At 52.2% G+C, this 14,514-nt stretch overlaps 1 protein-coding gene across 2 annotated transcripts; it reads left to right on the plus strand.

Annotated features, from left to right (window-relative positions):
* Positions 1 to 6: 6 nt before the first annotated feature.
* Positions 7 to 5,511, plus strand: LOC114686782 (protein SOGA3-like). 2 transcript variants are annotated; one of them, XM_037198327.1, is made up of 3 exons: positions 7 to 2,631; positions 4,980 to 5,103; positions 5,333 to 5,511. In XM_037198327.1, exons 1-3 carry the CDS (start codon positions 2,051 to 2,053, stop codon positions 5,363 to 5,365), a joined length of 738 nt encoding a protein of 245 aa, XP_037054222.1. In that variant the 5' UTR covers positions 7 to 2,050; the 3' UTR covers positions 5,366 to 5,511. The 2 variants fall into 2 exon arrangements, with proteins under 2 accessions (XP_037054222.1, XP_037054223.1); XM_037198328.1 differs by lacking the exon at positions 4,980 to 5,103.
* The last annotated feature ends 9,003 nt before the right edge of the window (positions 5,512 to 14,514 follow it).

The raw sequence follows: 14,514 nt of genomic DNA on the forward strand, positions 1-14,514 counted from the left end.
TGGCCCGAGGCCTGGGAGGGGGGATGCAAGGCTGACGTCAGGCCCCAAGACCGCCCGGGAAGCAGCAGGGAAAGGCGGGGTGGAAGCCGGCGGCCCGGAAGGGGTCAGCTGGGCAGGGGGAGCAGAGGACGCGGTACCCGGGGCAGGATTGGGGTCTCCGGCACCCGAGAGACGTTGCCGAGGAACAGACGACTTCCCCAATCTTCCTCCCGGGCCCCCGGAAACGGAGTGGGAAGTGCAAGAGGAAGAACGGGGGAAACCCCTCCCTCGGACAGCAGCCCGGGCGGGACACTCGGGCGGCAGGAACTGGGGATGGGGGGGGGAGTCCCTTCAAAAACAGACCTGGCGTCCGCCCCAGCCCGCACAAGGCGCCGCCCTCCCAGCACCTAATTTTAAAAAGGGGCGGTGCCTCTTTAAATGCACCCCCACACACCGCACACCCTCCACACACACCCCCAGCTAAGACAGAGGTGGTGATGGGGGGGGGGGCTGAGGGGAGAAGCTAGGCTGTTCGTGGGGTTGCCTAGGCAACCGTCACCCGGACTGAGAGCACCTCATTGGTGAAGGGCCCCCACCCTAGCCTCGTTGCCAAGGCAACCGCATCCGCGGCAGGGACCTGTAGGGTGGGTGACCCCACCCCCGGCCCCCATCGCCCCCGCCCGACCTAGTCTCCCGCCTCTTCCCCAGAACCGGCCGGGGTGGCTGTTTACAGGATTTGGGAAAAGCCGATTGAGCGCTAATAGGTTCGGGACGGCTCAACCCGGGATAATCCCCATTCCGGGCCGGCTGCACCCCATTAGCCGCTGGGAGCAGCGGGGCAGGCAAGCCCCCAAGCAGCCTGCTCCCTCCAGCGCCGAGGTCGCCCGCCCCGCCGCGCCCGCACAAAGCCCGTGGGAGCCGCTCAGAAGTAATTAGGGCTCCGGAGAGAGGCCCTCGGCCCCGGGGCGCGGAGCTGTTCTCTCCCAGGCGCCGGCAAGCGGCCCCAGACGGCTTGGCCCGATGCCCCTAGGCACCCCAAGAGCCCAGCTCGACGCCCAGGAGCCCCCGAGGCCTAGCTGGCACCGCTCCAGCCTCCGACGTCCTGCCTTCCCCGGGACACCTGTGCGATCTGGCCGTGCACACTGCACTCTGGCGACCCAGGCGTCCCCCACCCAGCTCCCACTTCCCCCAGCCACTGGGCGTTCCTCTTCCCCAGCGATATTTCCCCCTCTGAGTTCAGCTTTCTGCGCCAGCGCCAGGGGATGCCCCTCCACAATGAGATGGGAGCGGGCAACGACACCGCCACCACCCCACTCCAGCTGTGGACAGACGCTCCTTCCTTCCAGCTTCCAGCAGCCCAGGTCTAGCCGCAATGACACAGGCCTGGGGCAGAGGGAAAACAGGCCAGGAAGAAGCCACTGGGTCGGGGGCCGTGCCCTAAGATTCCCTTCTCCTCCAAGACAACCTCAGCAGCTCCTAGATTCTAGGAATAAAACCACCACAGCCCCCAAACAAAATAAGGAGGGGGGGGTGCCACCGCCTCCGCAGGTGTGAGAGGAGTCGAGGAAGGGTCCTCAGATCTGGCAGCTGGAAGGCGCAGGCTGGTGCTGTGCTGGGAAGTGCAGTGGGCCCGGCCCTCCAGTTCCTAGGACCTCCATTTTGCCCAAAAAGAAGGCTGGGCGACTAGGAGCTAGACGTGGGGTAGGGATTTGTAAAAAGAAAAAGGTGCTGAGATCTCCAGGGTGGGGTAGGGGACTCGGAAAAAAAGAAAGAAAAAAAAAACACAGCCAGAGCCCAAATCAAGGGACAGACAGCAGGGTGGAGACAAGGCAAGGGTGGCCTTGAGGCCTTGGCTCTATCTCCTAGGATTCCGGAGTTCTGCACGTCCAACACAAGCAAGGCTTTGAAACGAGTGGGCACGAGGGCTGCTACCCAGGGGCAGGCAGCAGGGTGGTGGTGGGGCAAGGGGGCGGGACAGGACCGAGAAGAGACCCGGAATTTAGCCCCCCAGCTATGAAGGGAGCAAGAGGCAGGCGGGGCTGGGATGGGGGTTTAGGGTCAAAAAAAAAAAATGCCACTGATACCGCAGGGAACGCATGCATTATTGAAGCCGAGGGTCCCCCCCAGTTCCCCTTCCGGGTTCGGAAGCGACCGGGCCAGAGGAAGGGAGGGGAGGTCTGGGGAGTTACGTCCGCTTCCCAAGAGCCAAACCCGGGAGACGGGAGGGACGGGGGCTTCCCCCGGCCGCGCACACACCCGTGGGAATTTGGGGCTGGGGGCGAGGAGGACTCCTTTTGTCAGCGGAGGTACCTGGGGGTGGCGGGACTCTGCCAAGGGGTCGCTTGCCGGAGCGCGGGCGGTCCTGTCTTCCTCCGCGGCGGAGGCGGCGGCGGCGGCGGCGGCGGCGGCGCGGATGGATTTCCTCAGTCACCCCAACTCAACCGTCCAGCGCAGCTCTCCCCAGAGCGGAGGGATCCCGCCCGCCAGTGACGCGGCCGCCGCCGCCGCGCCCAGGGCCAGGCTGGGCGAGACCAACTGCCCGAGTGCGGGGGGGAGTGGGGAGGCGACCGCGCCGCGGCAGGGGCGCGCACGGACTCCGGCGCGGGAAGAGCACCGCGCCGAGGCTTTCCAGCTCAGCCCGGACCACAGTAAGTAAGTTGACTTCCTGCAAAAGGGGCAGAGACCAACCTCCCCAGGGACGGCAGAGGTGGTATAGGCATAGGGGAGGGTGAACCCCCCCTCTCCGGTCACGTGACCGACCTCCTTCCAGTCTTCCTCCGCCCCCCCTCTCACTCCCCCCACCCCCCGACATTGGGCGGCTCCAGACTGGAGGCTCGAAGGCCCAGTTCTCGGCTTGGTCACGCCCCTCTGGGTGAGGCCACGCCCCCTTCCCGGAGGCGGAGCTAGAGGAGTCCAAACCGGTGTAGGACAGAGGGGCAAAAAAAGACAGCGGTGGGTGACCGCTAGGAGCCCAGAAAATGCAGTTAGAGGGAGTAACAGCCAAACAGTTCTTCAGCGCAGCCCTGTGTGTGTGGGGGGGGGTTTGTAGGCTCCTAGACTAGGCCTCATACCGCAGCAATTACAGTTCATATTCATTGATTTGCACTGCTAAAGGGTTTTGTTTTGTATCGTGAGCCCACTACACATAGCCAAGGATGACCCTGATCTGATTAAATCCCCCTGCTTCTACCTCTCAAGTAGAATGTATGCACCTCCGTGCCTGCTTCTGCCTCCCCAGTGCTGGGATTAGAATGTATGCACCTCCGTGCCTGGTTTATGCAGGGTGGAACTCTGGGCTTCCAGAATGCTAGGCAAAGGTTCTATCCACGGAACCCCCTCTCCAGCCTATACTTTGCTTATTAATCCTCACGATACTGTTTACGGATCAGTTGAGATCACGATCTCAGGCAGCTTTCGTAACTTGACTGTGCAGCGGTTGAAGGAAACTACATCGTGGAGCGCCTCCACCGAGAGAGCACAATAAAAGATTGAGACTTGGTTCCCAAACCTGTTCAATGAGTGCATTGACTATTATCCTCGAGTCTCCAGGATTGTTGGGAGACCGATCACCGTAGATAGTGAAAGTGGGGAAAATTCAAGTTGCCGTATGGCCTTCGGACTTCCTCATAGTTGAGTGGATCAAAACACACTATTCAAAATAGAGTGTGGTGGGTTTCGTGGACACTTATAAAGACAGAAGAATCAAGAGTTCACATTCATCTTTACCTGCATGTTGAGTTGGAGGTCAGGTTGGGCTACATGAGACCCTGCCTCAAACAGTGTGTGGTGGGGGGAGACTTGGGAGAGGGCTCATTCAGCAAAGTTCTTGCCATGCAAACATGAGGACCCGAGTTTGATCCCCAAAAACACGTTAAAAAAAATACAGGCCAGGCAGTGGCGGCGCACATTTAATCCCGGCACTCAGGAGGCAGAGGCAGGCGGATCTCTGTGAGTTCGAGGCCAGCCCCGGCTACAGAGTGAGCTCCAGAATAGGCTCCAAAGCTACACAGAGAAACCCTGTCTTGCAAAAAAAAAAAAAAAAAAATCCAGGCACAATGATCATGCCTACAGTCCCAACATCTGGGAGACGGAAACTGAAACTTGGAGCAAACCTGAGGGGTTGCTGGACAGCCAGCCTCACTAAATCAGTGAGTTCAAGGTTCAGTGAGATATCTTGTCTCAGAAATCAAGGTGGGGGCTGGAGAGGTGATTCCGCAGCTAAGAGCACTTACTGCTCTTCCAGAGGACCGGGGGTCAGTTGCCAGGACTTCTACGGTGGCTCAAAACCTTCTGTAACTCCAGTTCCAGAGAATCAAATGCCCTCTTCTGGTACATCAGGTTCACATACAAGGCACACACATACGTACAAGCAAAATATGCATACACATAAAATAAAATAAACGTAAGGTTCAGAGTAATTGAGGAAGACACCATCCACCACTACCCACTTAAACCACCTAGTCCTCAGAAGCAGTTGCCCACACTTGTAACTCCAGACCTACATAGCAACACCCTGTCTCAAAAACACAGGACATAAGGCAAAACAAAGAAGCAACACTAGTCATTCAGTTTTTTGTTTTGTCTTGTTTGTTTTTTTAAAGACAAGGTTTCTCTGTGTAGACAGCCCTGGCTGTCCTGGAACTCTGCTCTGTAGACCAGGTTGGCTTTGAACTCAGATATCTCCTGCCTCTGTCTCCCTTGTGCTGGGATTAAAATCGTGTACCAGCTTCTGTTTTTGTTTGTTTATTTGTTTTAGCAACATTCATTATCACAGATCGCACATATGTGCACTTGTGAATTCTATGATGTATATAGGTAATAGAGTCAGCATTGGAATTTGGAAAGGACCTTATAGGTTGTTTACTCCCGTTGTCTTAAAGTCCAAAGGGGCAAAGTGACTTCCTGGAGACCCCTTAAGTGAGCTCGCAGCCTAGCACCAGCCTCTGCAGAGACGCCGTCTCTGGTGCTGATTTCTACGCTAATGGGCTTCCCTGTTTTAGCTCACTGAGCCGATATTTCCTGAGCCCTGGCGACGTCCTGAGTCCTGGAGGCTGTGTCGCAGGCACTGAGAGTGCAGTCCTCACCTTTCAGGGAGACTGTGGTCCACAGAGGAGGAAGACAGCGGTGAGCATGGGAAGGAAAGTCAGTGTCGATGCCCAGCATCAGCTGCTTCGCCGGAAGCAACTTAAGGAAGGAAGGGTTTATTTGGGCTTGCAGTGTGAGGGGACACAGTCTACCACGACGGGGAAAGCTTCATGGCAGGGGCGCCAGGAACTGGTCACACTGTTTACGGACAGCCAGGAAGCAGAGCGCATGAACACTGATGCTCGCTTGCTTTCTCCTTTTTATTCAGTCCAGGCCTTCAGTTGACGCTGTGATGCCATGATACTGCCCACACTAAAGTGGGCCTTCCCACCTCCACTAAATCTTTCGGGAAGCACCCTAGCAGACACACCTAGAAGCCTGTCTCCCAGGTGATCCTCTAACTCCCATCGAGCTGGCACTCAAGACTGTCAACCGCATGGCCTGAAGGTATGTACATAGAGATGGATTCCATTACTGCGTCTTCATACAGACATCCCCTGGTGCTCAGTTTTTATCGATTCCCTTCCCTCACTGTGCTAGGGGACACAATATATTTGAGAGAGGAGACACCTGAGGAGGAAGGTAGAAGTTTTAGATCTGAGGCACAGAGAGAAATGTTCACTGTGTGGTGTAGAAGCTGGTCTGGGACTCAACACAGAAATCCTGCTTGGAATGGAGCCCTAAGAGTGAGTGGCACATTCAAGCAGATGATGTCATTAAAAAAAAGGCTCAGGGAAAAGACAAAAATGGCCAAAGACCAACCTCTAAGGAACTCCAACATTTAGAGGTCAGCCATTCTCCAAACTGCCAAAGCAGGAAGCCAGAGAGCTGCAGAGAAACTCGGGAGAATGTGGGGTTCCGGAATCCAAAAATGTTCTCAATAGGCAATGCGGAAGAACAGTCGTTCCGTGCCACAGACAGATGAACCAAGACTGCTCTGAGGTGTGTGCACCCCGCTGAGCAGCACAGAGGCCACTGGGAGCCTCGTCTAGACCATTTGCAAGGCGCTGAGAGGAGGCTGAGAGAGTAACTGTGCCTAGCTGTGTCCTCCACATGGAAGCCTTCCTGGCAGGAGGGAGGTGGGAGGATCATAAGGAAACCTGCAAGGCTCAGCGCACTTACCGACATTACACGTCCCACAAGGCCCCTCCCCCAGGCTTATATAAGCAGCTCATAACTGCTGGGGAAACGAGACTCTCTGGTGGAGCTGCCTGAAAGCTGGGCAGGGAGCTCCAGGGATGTAACTTTTGAGAGCTGATACTCATTCTCTCCAGTAAATTCATATAAACTCGCCAGTTTATCAAACTATAGACCTGGCTGGCCTCGAACTCACAGAGATCCTCTTGCCTCTGGCTCCTGAGTGCTGCGATTAAAGGTGTGTGCCACCACACCTGGCCCAAGTGGCTTCTTTCTAAGTTCCTATGTGTATGGGGGTGGGTATGTGGGTACAGAGGGACATGCATGTGTGTACAGATCCGTGAAGAGCTCGGGTGTTGTTCCTTAGGAACGCCATCCACGTTTGTTTCATCCTTTTCTTTTTGGGGGTGCGTGTGTGTCCTGGTGCTGGTGTACCCATGGAGGCCAGAGCGGTGTTGGGGATCCTGCTCTATCATTCACCACCTTCTTCCCTTGAGGCGGGGTCTCCCACTGAACCTAGAGCTCTGTCTCCCACAGGGCTGGGGCCAGAGGTCCATGGACATGCCCATCTTTTTCCATGGGTGCTTAAGTTTCAAATTCAGGTCATCATGCTTTCATAGCAAGTGATCTTCCCCAAACAACTTCTCTCCCAAGCCTCCAGCTTGTCTCTCACTGACCTGAAACTCACCGAATCAGTAAGGCTGGCTGCCCAGAGCCTCCAGCTCTCCAATTCCGAGATTTTAGACAAACCACCATGCCCTGATATCTCACATGGCTTTTACACATGAAACTCATGTCCATGTGCTTACTGTGGGGGCTGCTTCCCAGCCCCTTGGGTGGGCTTGTTTCTATGGTAGATGTTTTGTTCCTCCGTACCCAGGAGAACGCACATAAGTGACGTGAGGACGTGTGGGCAGTGAGGCAGTTGGAGGCCTGAGTGGCTAAGGCTTTGGAAATCGAGGCCTAGAGAAGTCGTGAAGGATGGAACAGCATGGGAAGATCCTGGAGAGTCAAATGTCTGCTGTGGTTTTTTGGCAAAGGAGACGGGGATCAGACCCAGAGCTTCAGGCGAGTGCCCTGCCACTGGATAATATCCCAAGCTGATGCTTACTTTTCATATTCTACTTATTCACTTACTTTAAGGCTTTTTTTTTTTTCATATATATTGGGTTTTTTTGAATAGGGATTCACTATGTAGCCCAGGCTGGCCTTGAGCTCTTGATCCTCCTGCCTCAGCCTTCTGAATATTGGATTACAGACATACTCCACAATGCTTGAAATTACTTGCTTTTTTTTGTTCCTTTAATGAATTCTAAGTTAATTTTTAAAGTTAGCATACAAAGTGATGGGTTTCATTCTGACATTTATACACACTGTCATGGCACTCTGTTCATCCCCTCCCCTGCCCTTGCCCACCCCACCCCCCTTCCCTACCTTCCTTCTCACAAACAGCCCTTCTTTCTGCTTCATGTCATGTGAATTCCACCCCCCTCTTCCTCCCCACCCCCCACTCCCTCCATGAAGATCCTCCTTTGGGGACATCATCAAGATGGCTCAGGGGATGAAGACACTTGGTGCCAAGCCTCCCTTTGCCCCATGGGACCCACATGGTGGAAGGAGAGAACCAACTCTTGCAAGATGTCCTCTGACCTCCACATACATGCTGTGTACCTGTACACACACACAACACACACACACACACACACACACACACATGGAGTGGGCACATCTGCACGTATACACAGCTCCACACACACACACACATAGTGGGCACATCTGCACGTATACACAGCTACACACACACACTCACACACACACACACTCACACTCACATACACACTCACTCACATGTGATCTTTCTCGTCTCTCTCAGTTGCCTTCTGCTTACACAGCTTACACACCCCGAACCCACTTTAGTTATTATTTCATTTTGTATTTTGTTTTATTATTGTGTGTGTGTGTGTGTGTGTGTGTGTGTGTGTGTGTGTGTGTTAATGATGTGCAGTGTATGCGTGTGGGCACAGGTTGCCAGTGTGCACCCGTGGAGGTCAGAGGACAGCCTGCAGGAATCCACCCCCTCCTTCTGCCGGGTGGGTCCCAAGGATGAAGCTCACGCTGTCCGAGATGCAGTAAGTGCCCTAAATCCACCGAGTCATCTTCATAGCCCAACCCCAGTGGAAAAATTTACTACTTTTATTATTTTTAGGATAGCTTTTGTTTTGTCAAAGACTATTTCATACAAGTATCTCGGTCACATCTACCCCAACTCTTGCCTTCCCTCTATCTTACACACCCCCAGTACACGCCCATTCTACCTTCATGTTTTTCCTTTTTATTTTTCTGCACCCCACTAAGTCCAATTAGTGTTGCCTATTGGAATATTTATTATTTGTTCCTGGTGTGTGTGTGTGTGTGTGTGTGTGTGTGTGTCTGTGTGTGTGTAGTTGTAGGTGCACACGCATGTAGATAGAGACCACAGGTCAAAGCCAGGCATCTCGCTCTATCACGCTCTTATTTGTTGAGACAGGGTTCTCTCAATGAACCTGGAGTCCACTGATGAGCTAGGCTGGCTGGCCAGTGACCCCAGACATCCGCCGTCCCCTCTGCCAGTGCTGAGTTCTGCCACGCCAGCACACCTGGCGTCTCGCTGTGTGCGCTAAGGATGTGAACTCAGGTCCTTACGCTTCTGTGTCAGGCGCTTTTACCAACTGTGCCATCTTCTCGGCCTCTTTACCCACTTAGTCCTCTAACAGCACTCAAACCCAGTTGAATCTTCTCAGTGTGCAGAATTGGCGTCTGTCCAATGGCAGGCTGAATATCCGCATTTGGATACACGAACCGTGGCGTGTTGGCGTCAGCTTGTGCCAGCTCATGCCAGCTCGGGAGAGCCCATTGTCTGCCTCACACCCTAACTGCTTCTTCAGTGAATCGATGTGGATTGTAGGAACTGGAAGCCAGTCTCTGCTGGAGTATTCACATCATGGAAATCAACAAATGCTTGTCGTCAGCCCCGCCCCCCTCCTTGAAGAGACACTCCGTAGAGGAGCTGGTGAGATGGCTCCATGTGTGCAGGGAGGAGGACTTCAGTTTGCATGTCTAGCACCATGTTTAAAAAAAAGCCATGACGTTCAGCACACACCTACAGCCTCAGCACTGAGCAACAGGGACAGGCAGGTCCTGAGGACGCGCAGAATAACCAGCCTAGCTAAAGCAGCAAGCCCAAGCCAAGTGAGAGGCTCTGTCTCCAAACAAAAGGAGGGGGAATAGAGGAAGCCACCTAATGTGGACCACAGACTTCGGAATATACATGCATAGGTGAGCCCAGGAGCAGCCCGCGCGCGCCGCGCACACACACACACACACACACACACACACACACACACATTACATACTGCTGTTCATAGACACCTAGACATATTCCCAACCACGAGAATTTTTTTAGTGTCTTTGAGACAGCGTGGCTCAGGATGACCTTGAACTTCTGCTCTTCTGCCTCTGCATTACAAATTCCAGGACTGCAGGGGTGGGTGCGCCACCAGGTCAAGTTCTACGTGGTGCTGGGGATTGAACTGAGGGCTTTGTGTGTGCTAGGCAGGCACCCTGTCAATTGAGCGACTTTCCACGCCTTAAATTTTGTTGTTTGTTTTTTCGAGACAGGGTTTCTCTGTGTAGCCCTGGATGTCCTGCAACACACTATGTAGACCAGGCTGGCCTTGAACTCACAGAGACCTGCCTGCCTGCCCCTGCCTCCTGAGTGTTAGGACTAAAGGTGTGTGCCACCACTGTACGGTTTAAATTTTTTTTGACATTTGATCTCAACGAAGTAGTCTAGGTTTGGCATTAAACTAGAGCGGTATTCCACAGAGCTGGAGAGACGGCTCAGCATTCAGAACTGCACTTGCTGCTCCTGCAGAAGACAGGAGTTTATTCTCAACGTTCATGTCAGGTGACTCACGACCTCCTGTAACTCCAGCCCCCGGGATCCTGCACCCTGGCCTCCATGAGCGCCCAAACTCACATGCGCAGACAGAGACATACATAGATAATAAAAGTAAATCTTAAGAAAAGAAAAAGTTAAGCCAGGTGTGGTGGCGCACACCTTTAATCCCAGCACTCGGGAGGCAGGGCCAGGCGGATCTCTGAGTTCGAGGCCAGCCTGGGCTACATAGTGAGTTCCAGGATGGCCAGGGCTACACAAAGAAACCCTGTCTCCAAAAACCAAAAGGAAAGAAAGGAGGGAAGGAAGGAAGGAAGGAGGGAAGGAAGAAAAGAAAAAAGGAAGAAATGAAGGAAGAGAAATCTTTTTTCCTCTCGTGGCCTCTCCAGTGCTGAGATTACAGATGTGCACCTCCATGTCCAGCCTTCCTAAATTAAGTTTGCCATCTTCCCGAGCATCTTCTCCTGTCAGGCTTGGACTAACTAGTACAGACTAACCACCAACCACTCAGGAGCACCTTGTCCTCTCATACCCAGCTACAACAAAGAGAGCAGCTGGGCATGGTAGCTTACGCCTTTAATCTCAGTGTTTGAGAATCGAAAACATGAGAGTTGCCGTGAGCTCAAGGCCAGTCTGGCCTGCGTGGTGAGCTCTTGGCTCAGCAAACAAAGCGAAGAGAAACAGAACAAGTGCCCGTTGAAGCGGTATACCCTGGGATGAAATGCTAACGAGGCGGAGCCAGAGGATCGAGGGTTTGAGGCCACCCTGGGCTACACATAAAAAAAAAAAAAAAAAAAAAAAAAAAAAAAAAGTGCAAGCAAGGACTTAAGAAATAACCCCAAAGAAACGTTCTAGGGCTGTGGGGCCGCAAGTCCTTCCCTGTGCTCACAGCTGACCAGACACAGGAAGGCTGGGGTGTGCAGTTGCTAGACAGGTATTAATCTAGAATATTAGTAGACAAGCAAAGAAGGATGATGGGTAGGCATGGTGGTGGGTGGCTTTAAGCCTAAATCTAGGAGTCGAAGGACAGCTTGGCCGACAAGGCCAGACTCTGTCTGGGCTAGGGAGGGTGGATTTCGGTGAAAGGTTAGCAGTTTATATCACTATCTCTTGGACATAGTGTAAATCTACCCCTCTAATTTATACCAACTGCTGTTTCCTACTTATTTTCTGGCTCTAGGATGGTCCTTCTCTAATCAACCTACTAATCAGCTGCCAGATATCTCTCTGAAACACAAATTGGATCCTACAACTTCCCTGTTCCAAATCAAGTGTTTGAGAAATAGAGCACCTGCCTAGAATCCCCCAGTGAGGGGCTGGGGTGTGGGTTAGTGGTAGAGCACCTGCCTAGAATCCCTCAGAGAGCTTGCATGACGTGTACAAGCCCCTGGGTTCAATCCTCAGTTCTGTAAAATAAAAACCCATGTGGTCATTTCTTGTTGCTTCTTCCGTATGAAGGACCAAACTTAGCTGCATGACACTCAGGCCGGGTCGCGCCCCCTCCATTCAGAATGCCTCCCACCCCACTACGACGCTGGTTCCATCTATACTGCAGCCTTTTTAAACCAGGCTGGGTATTTTTGAGTTCCTGCCACCTGTGCTGGGCCAAGGACTTCCTGTGTAGCCAAAGCATTTGGTTATCTGGCAGAAGGCAGGACGAGACCTGGGCCAGCAAGAAACAGACTCTCACAAGATGCCAAGTGTAGATAGAATACAGTCCGCTCAGCAAAGCAGCTGCTATCTCCGCCAGATCAGCCATGCCTGCATGCAAATTCATCACGACTGGACCTGTGGGCTGTTGGCACTGTCTCGTGGAAGAGGGGATGGGGAGGGTCATTGGGCCTTTGGGTTCCCCACTTCTCCCCAGGCATGTGGAAGGAGAGAATCAAGTCTTGCAAGTTATCCTGTGACCTTCACAGGCAAACTGTGGCACATGAGTGTGTGTATCTGTGTGTGCATGTACTTGCCATCATGTATGAGCACACGCACACACACAATCAATCAATCAATCAATGTGATTTTAAAATCATTGGAGGTGGGCTGGAGTGGCTCAGTGGTTGTGGCATGGGCACACCTGCACTCACACACTCATAGCATACACACAGACACACACACCCATAGCACATACACACACTTACACCTGCACTCACACACTCATAGCATGCACACAGACACATACAAACACACCCATAGCACATATGCACATACCCACACACACTCACACACATGCACTCACACACTCATAGCATGCACAGACACATACAAACACACCCATAGCATATATGCACACACACCCACACACTCACACACATGCACTCACACACTCATAGCATGCACAGACACATACATACACACACAGCCATAGCACATACACACACTCACACCTGCACTCACACACTCATAGCATGCACACAGACACATACAAACACACCCATAGCACATATGCACACACACCCACACACCCACACACTCACACACATGCACTCACACACTCAGCATGCACACAGACACATACATGCACACACAGCCATAGTACATACGCACACTCACACACATGCATTCACACACCCACAGCACACACATGGCTGCTTTTCCAGGGGGTCTGGGTTTGATTCTCAGCACTTACATGGCAGCTCACAACTGCCAGTAACTCCAGTTCCAGGGGATCCCTCTTCTGGTCTTTGTAGGTACAGGTACCAAATGTATATATGGTGCACAAATATACATGCAGACAAAGCACCAATACACACATAATAAAGTAAAAACATTTTAAAATACAGAACAATTAAAGTTACAGTAAAATAAAAACATTTACTCTAATCTAATATCAGCACTTTTCACACAATTTGATTCAAATATCAGTGATCAATTGCTGGCTGAGTGATCTTGGGCAACTCATTAACTTGATCTTTTCTTTTGCTTTGTGTTTTTAAAAGAAGAGTTGTTTATTTAATGTGTGTGAGTTTCTTGCCTGCATGTATATCTGTGCACCGTGTGCATGCCTGATGCCCAGGGAGGTCAGAAGAGGGTCAGATCCCCTGGAACTGGAGTTATGTGTGGTCGTGAACCACATATGGGTGCTGGGAATTGAACCCAGGTCCTCTGCAAGAGCAACAAGCGCTCTTAACCACTGAGCCATCTTTCCAGCCTGCTTCTTTCCCTTTTTGAGATGGGATGTTGCCGTGGAGCCCGGGCTGAGCGTGAACTAACAATCTTCCCGCACAGTGCTTCTGAGCACTGGGTGGCAGATGTGCACTACCACGCTCAACTCGTCCGTAAACTTTCTTTGCCTTTGTTGTTGGAAAATCATGCTCATAATTGGTTTGTTTTAAGGACTAAACAAATTTGTGTTTGTAAAGCATTTATTGAAATTCTGGGCACACAGTAGACAGTTTTGTTTCCTTAGTGAGAAATGGAGTTCCTAGGACTGTGAGATGGCCCAGTGGGTGGAGAAAGCTCACTAGTGCAAATCTCATGACCTGAGCTTGATGAGGAGGAACCATAAAAAAGGGAAGCCAAATGTGATGGTGTGCACGTGTGATCGCAGCAGTCCTGTGGAGAGGTGGGAGGTAGAGACAGGAGAGTCACCCAGAAACTCACAGACCAGCTAGCTTGATATTTACGGCGGAGCAATAGAAAGGAAAGCGATCTGGCCTCCACAGGTAGAAGGAGAGAACTGACTACCAGAAGTTGTTCCCTGACCTCCACATGCACACCCTGGCATGTGCACACCTGCACTCACACACCCATAGCATGCACACAGACACACATACACACACAAATCCCACACCCAGAGTACATACACACTCACACTCATAGTGCACACACACAGTCACACACCCATAACACACACACAGTATCTCACACACACAGTCATACACACAAAATCACATACCCATAGCACACACACACACACACTCATGATGATAATAACAACAGCAATAAAAGAAATGTAGCTCATCCTGGTGGAGTGGTGCACGCCTTCAATCCCAGCCCTCGGGAGGCAGAACCGAACTCTCTGTGAGTTCGAGGCCAGCCTGGTCTACAGAGCGAGATCCAGGACAGGTACCAAAACTACACAGAGAAACCCTGTCTCAAACAAACAAACAAACAAACAAACAAAGCTCCTATCGGATATGGTGATGCACACCATTGTAAACCTAACACTTGGGAGCCAGAGGCAGGAGGAGTTCAAGACCAGCCTCAAGTCAGCTACATCTACTGAGTGAACTGGAGGCCAGCGGGCCCCATGAGTCCCAGCCTCAAACAGACAAACAATCAACAACAATAAAATCACAGAGGGGAACCTCTGCTTCCTTTTCCAGTCTAGCCCGCTGTCGACATGGCTTCTGCTCATAGCCTTTCTCCTAGGCCAA

The sequence above is a fragment of the Peromyscus leucopus genome, chromosome 23 (genome assembly GCF_004664715.2).
Source record: "Peromyscus leucopus breed LL Stock chromosome 23, UCI_PerLeu_2.1, whole genome shotgun sequence".
In the NCBI taxonomy this organism is placed as follows: domain Eukaryota; kingdom Metazoa; phylum Chordata; class Mammalia; order Rodentia; family Cricetidae; genus Peromyscus; species Peromyscus leucopus.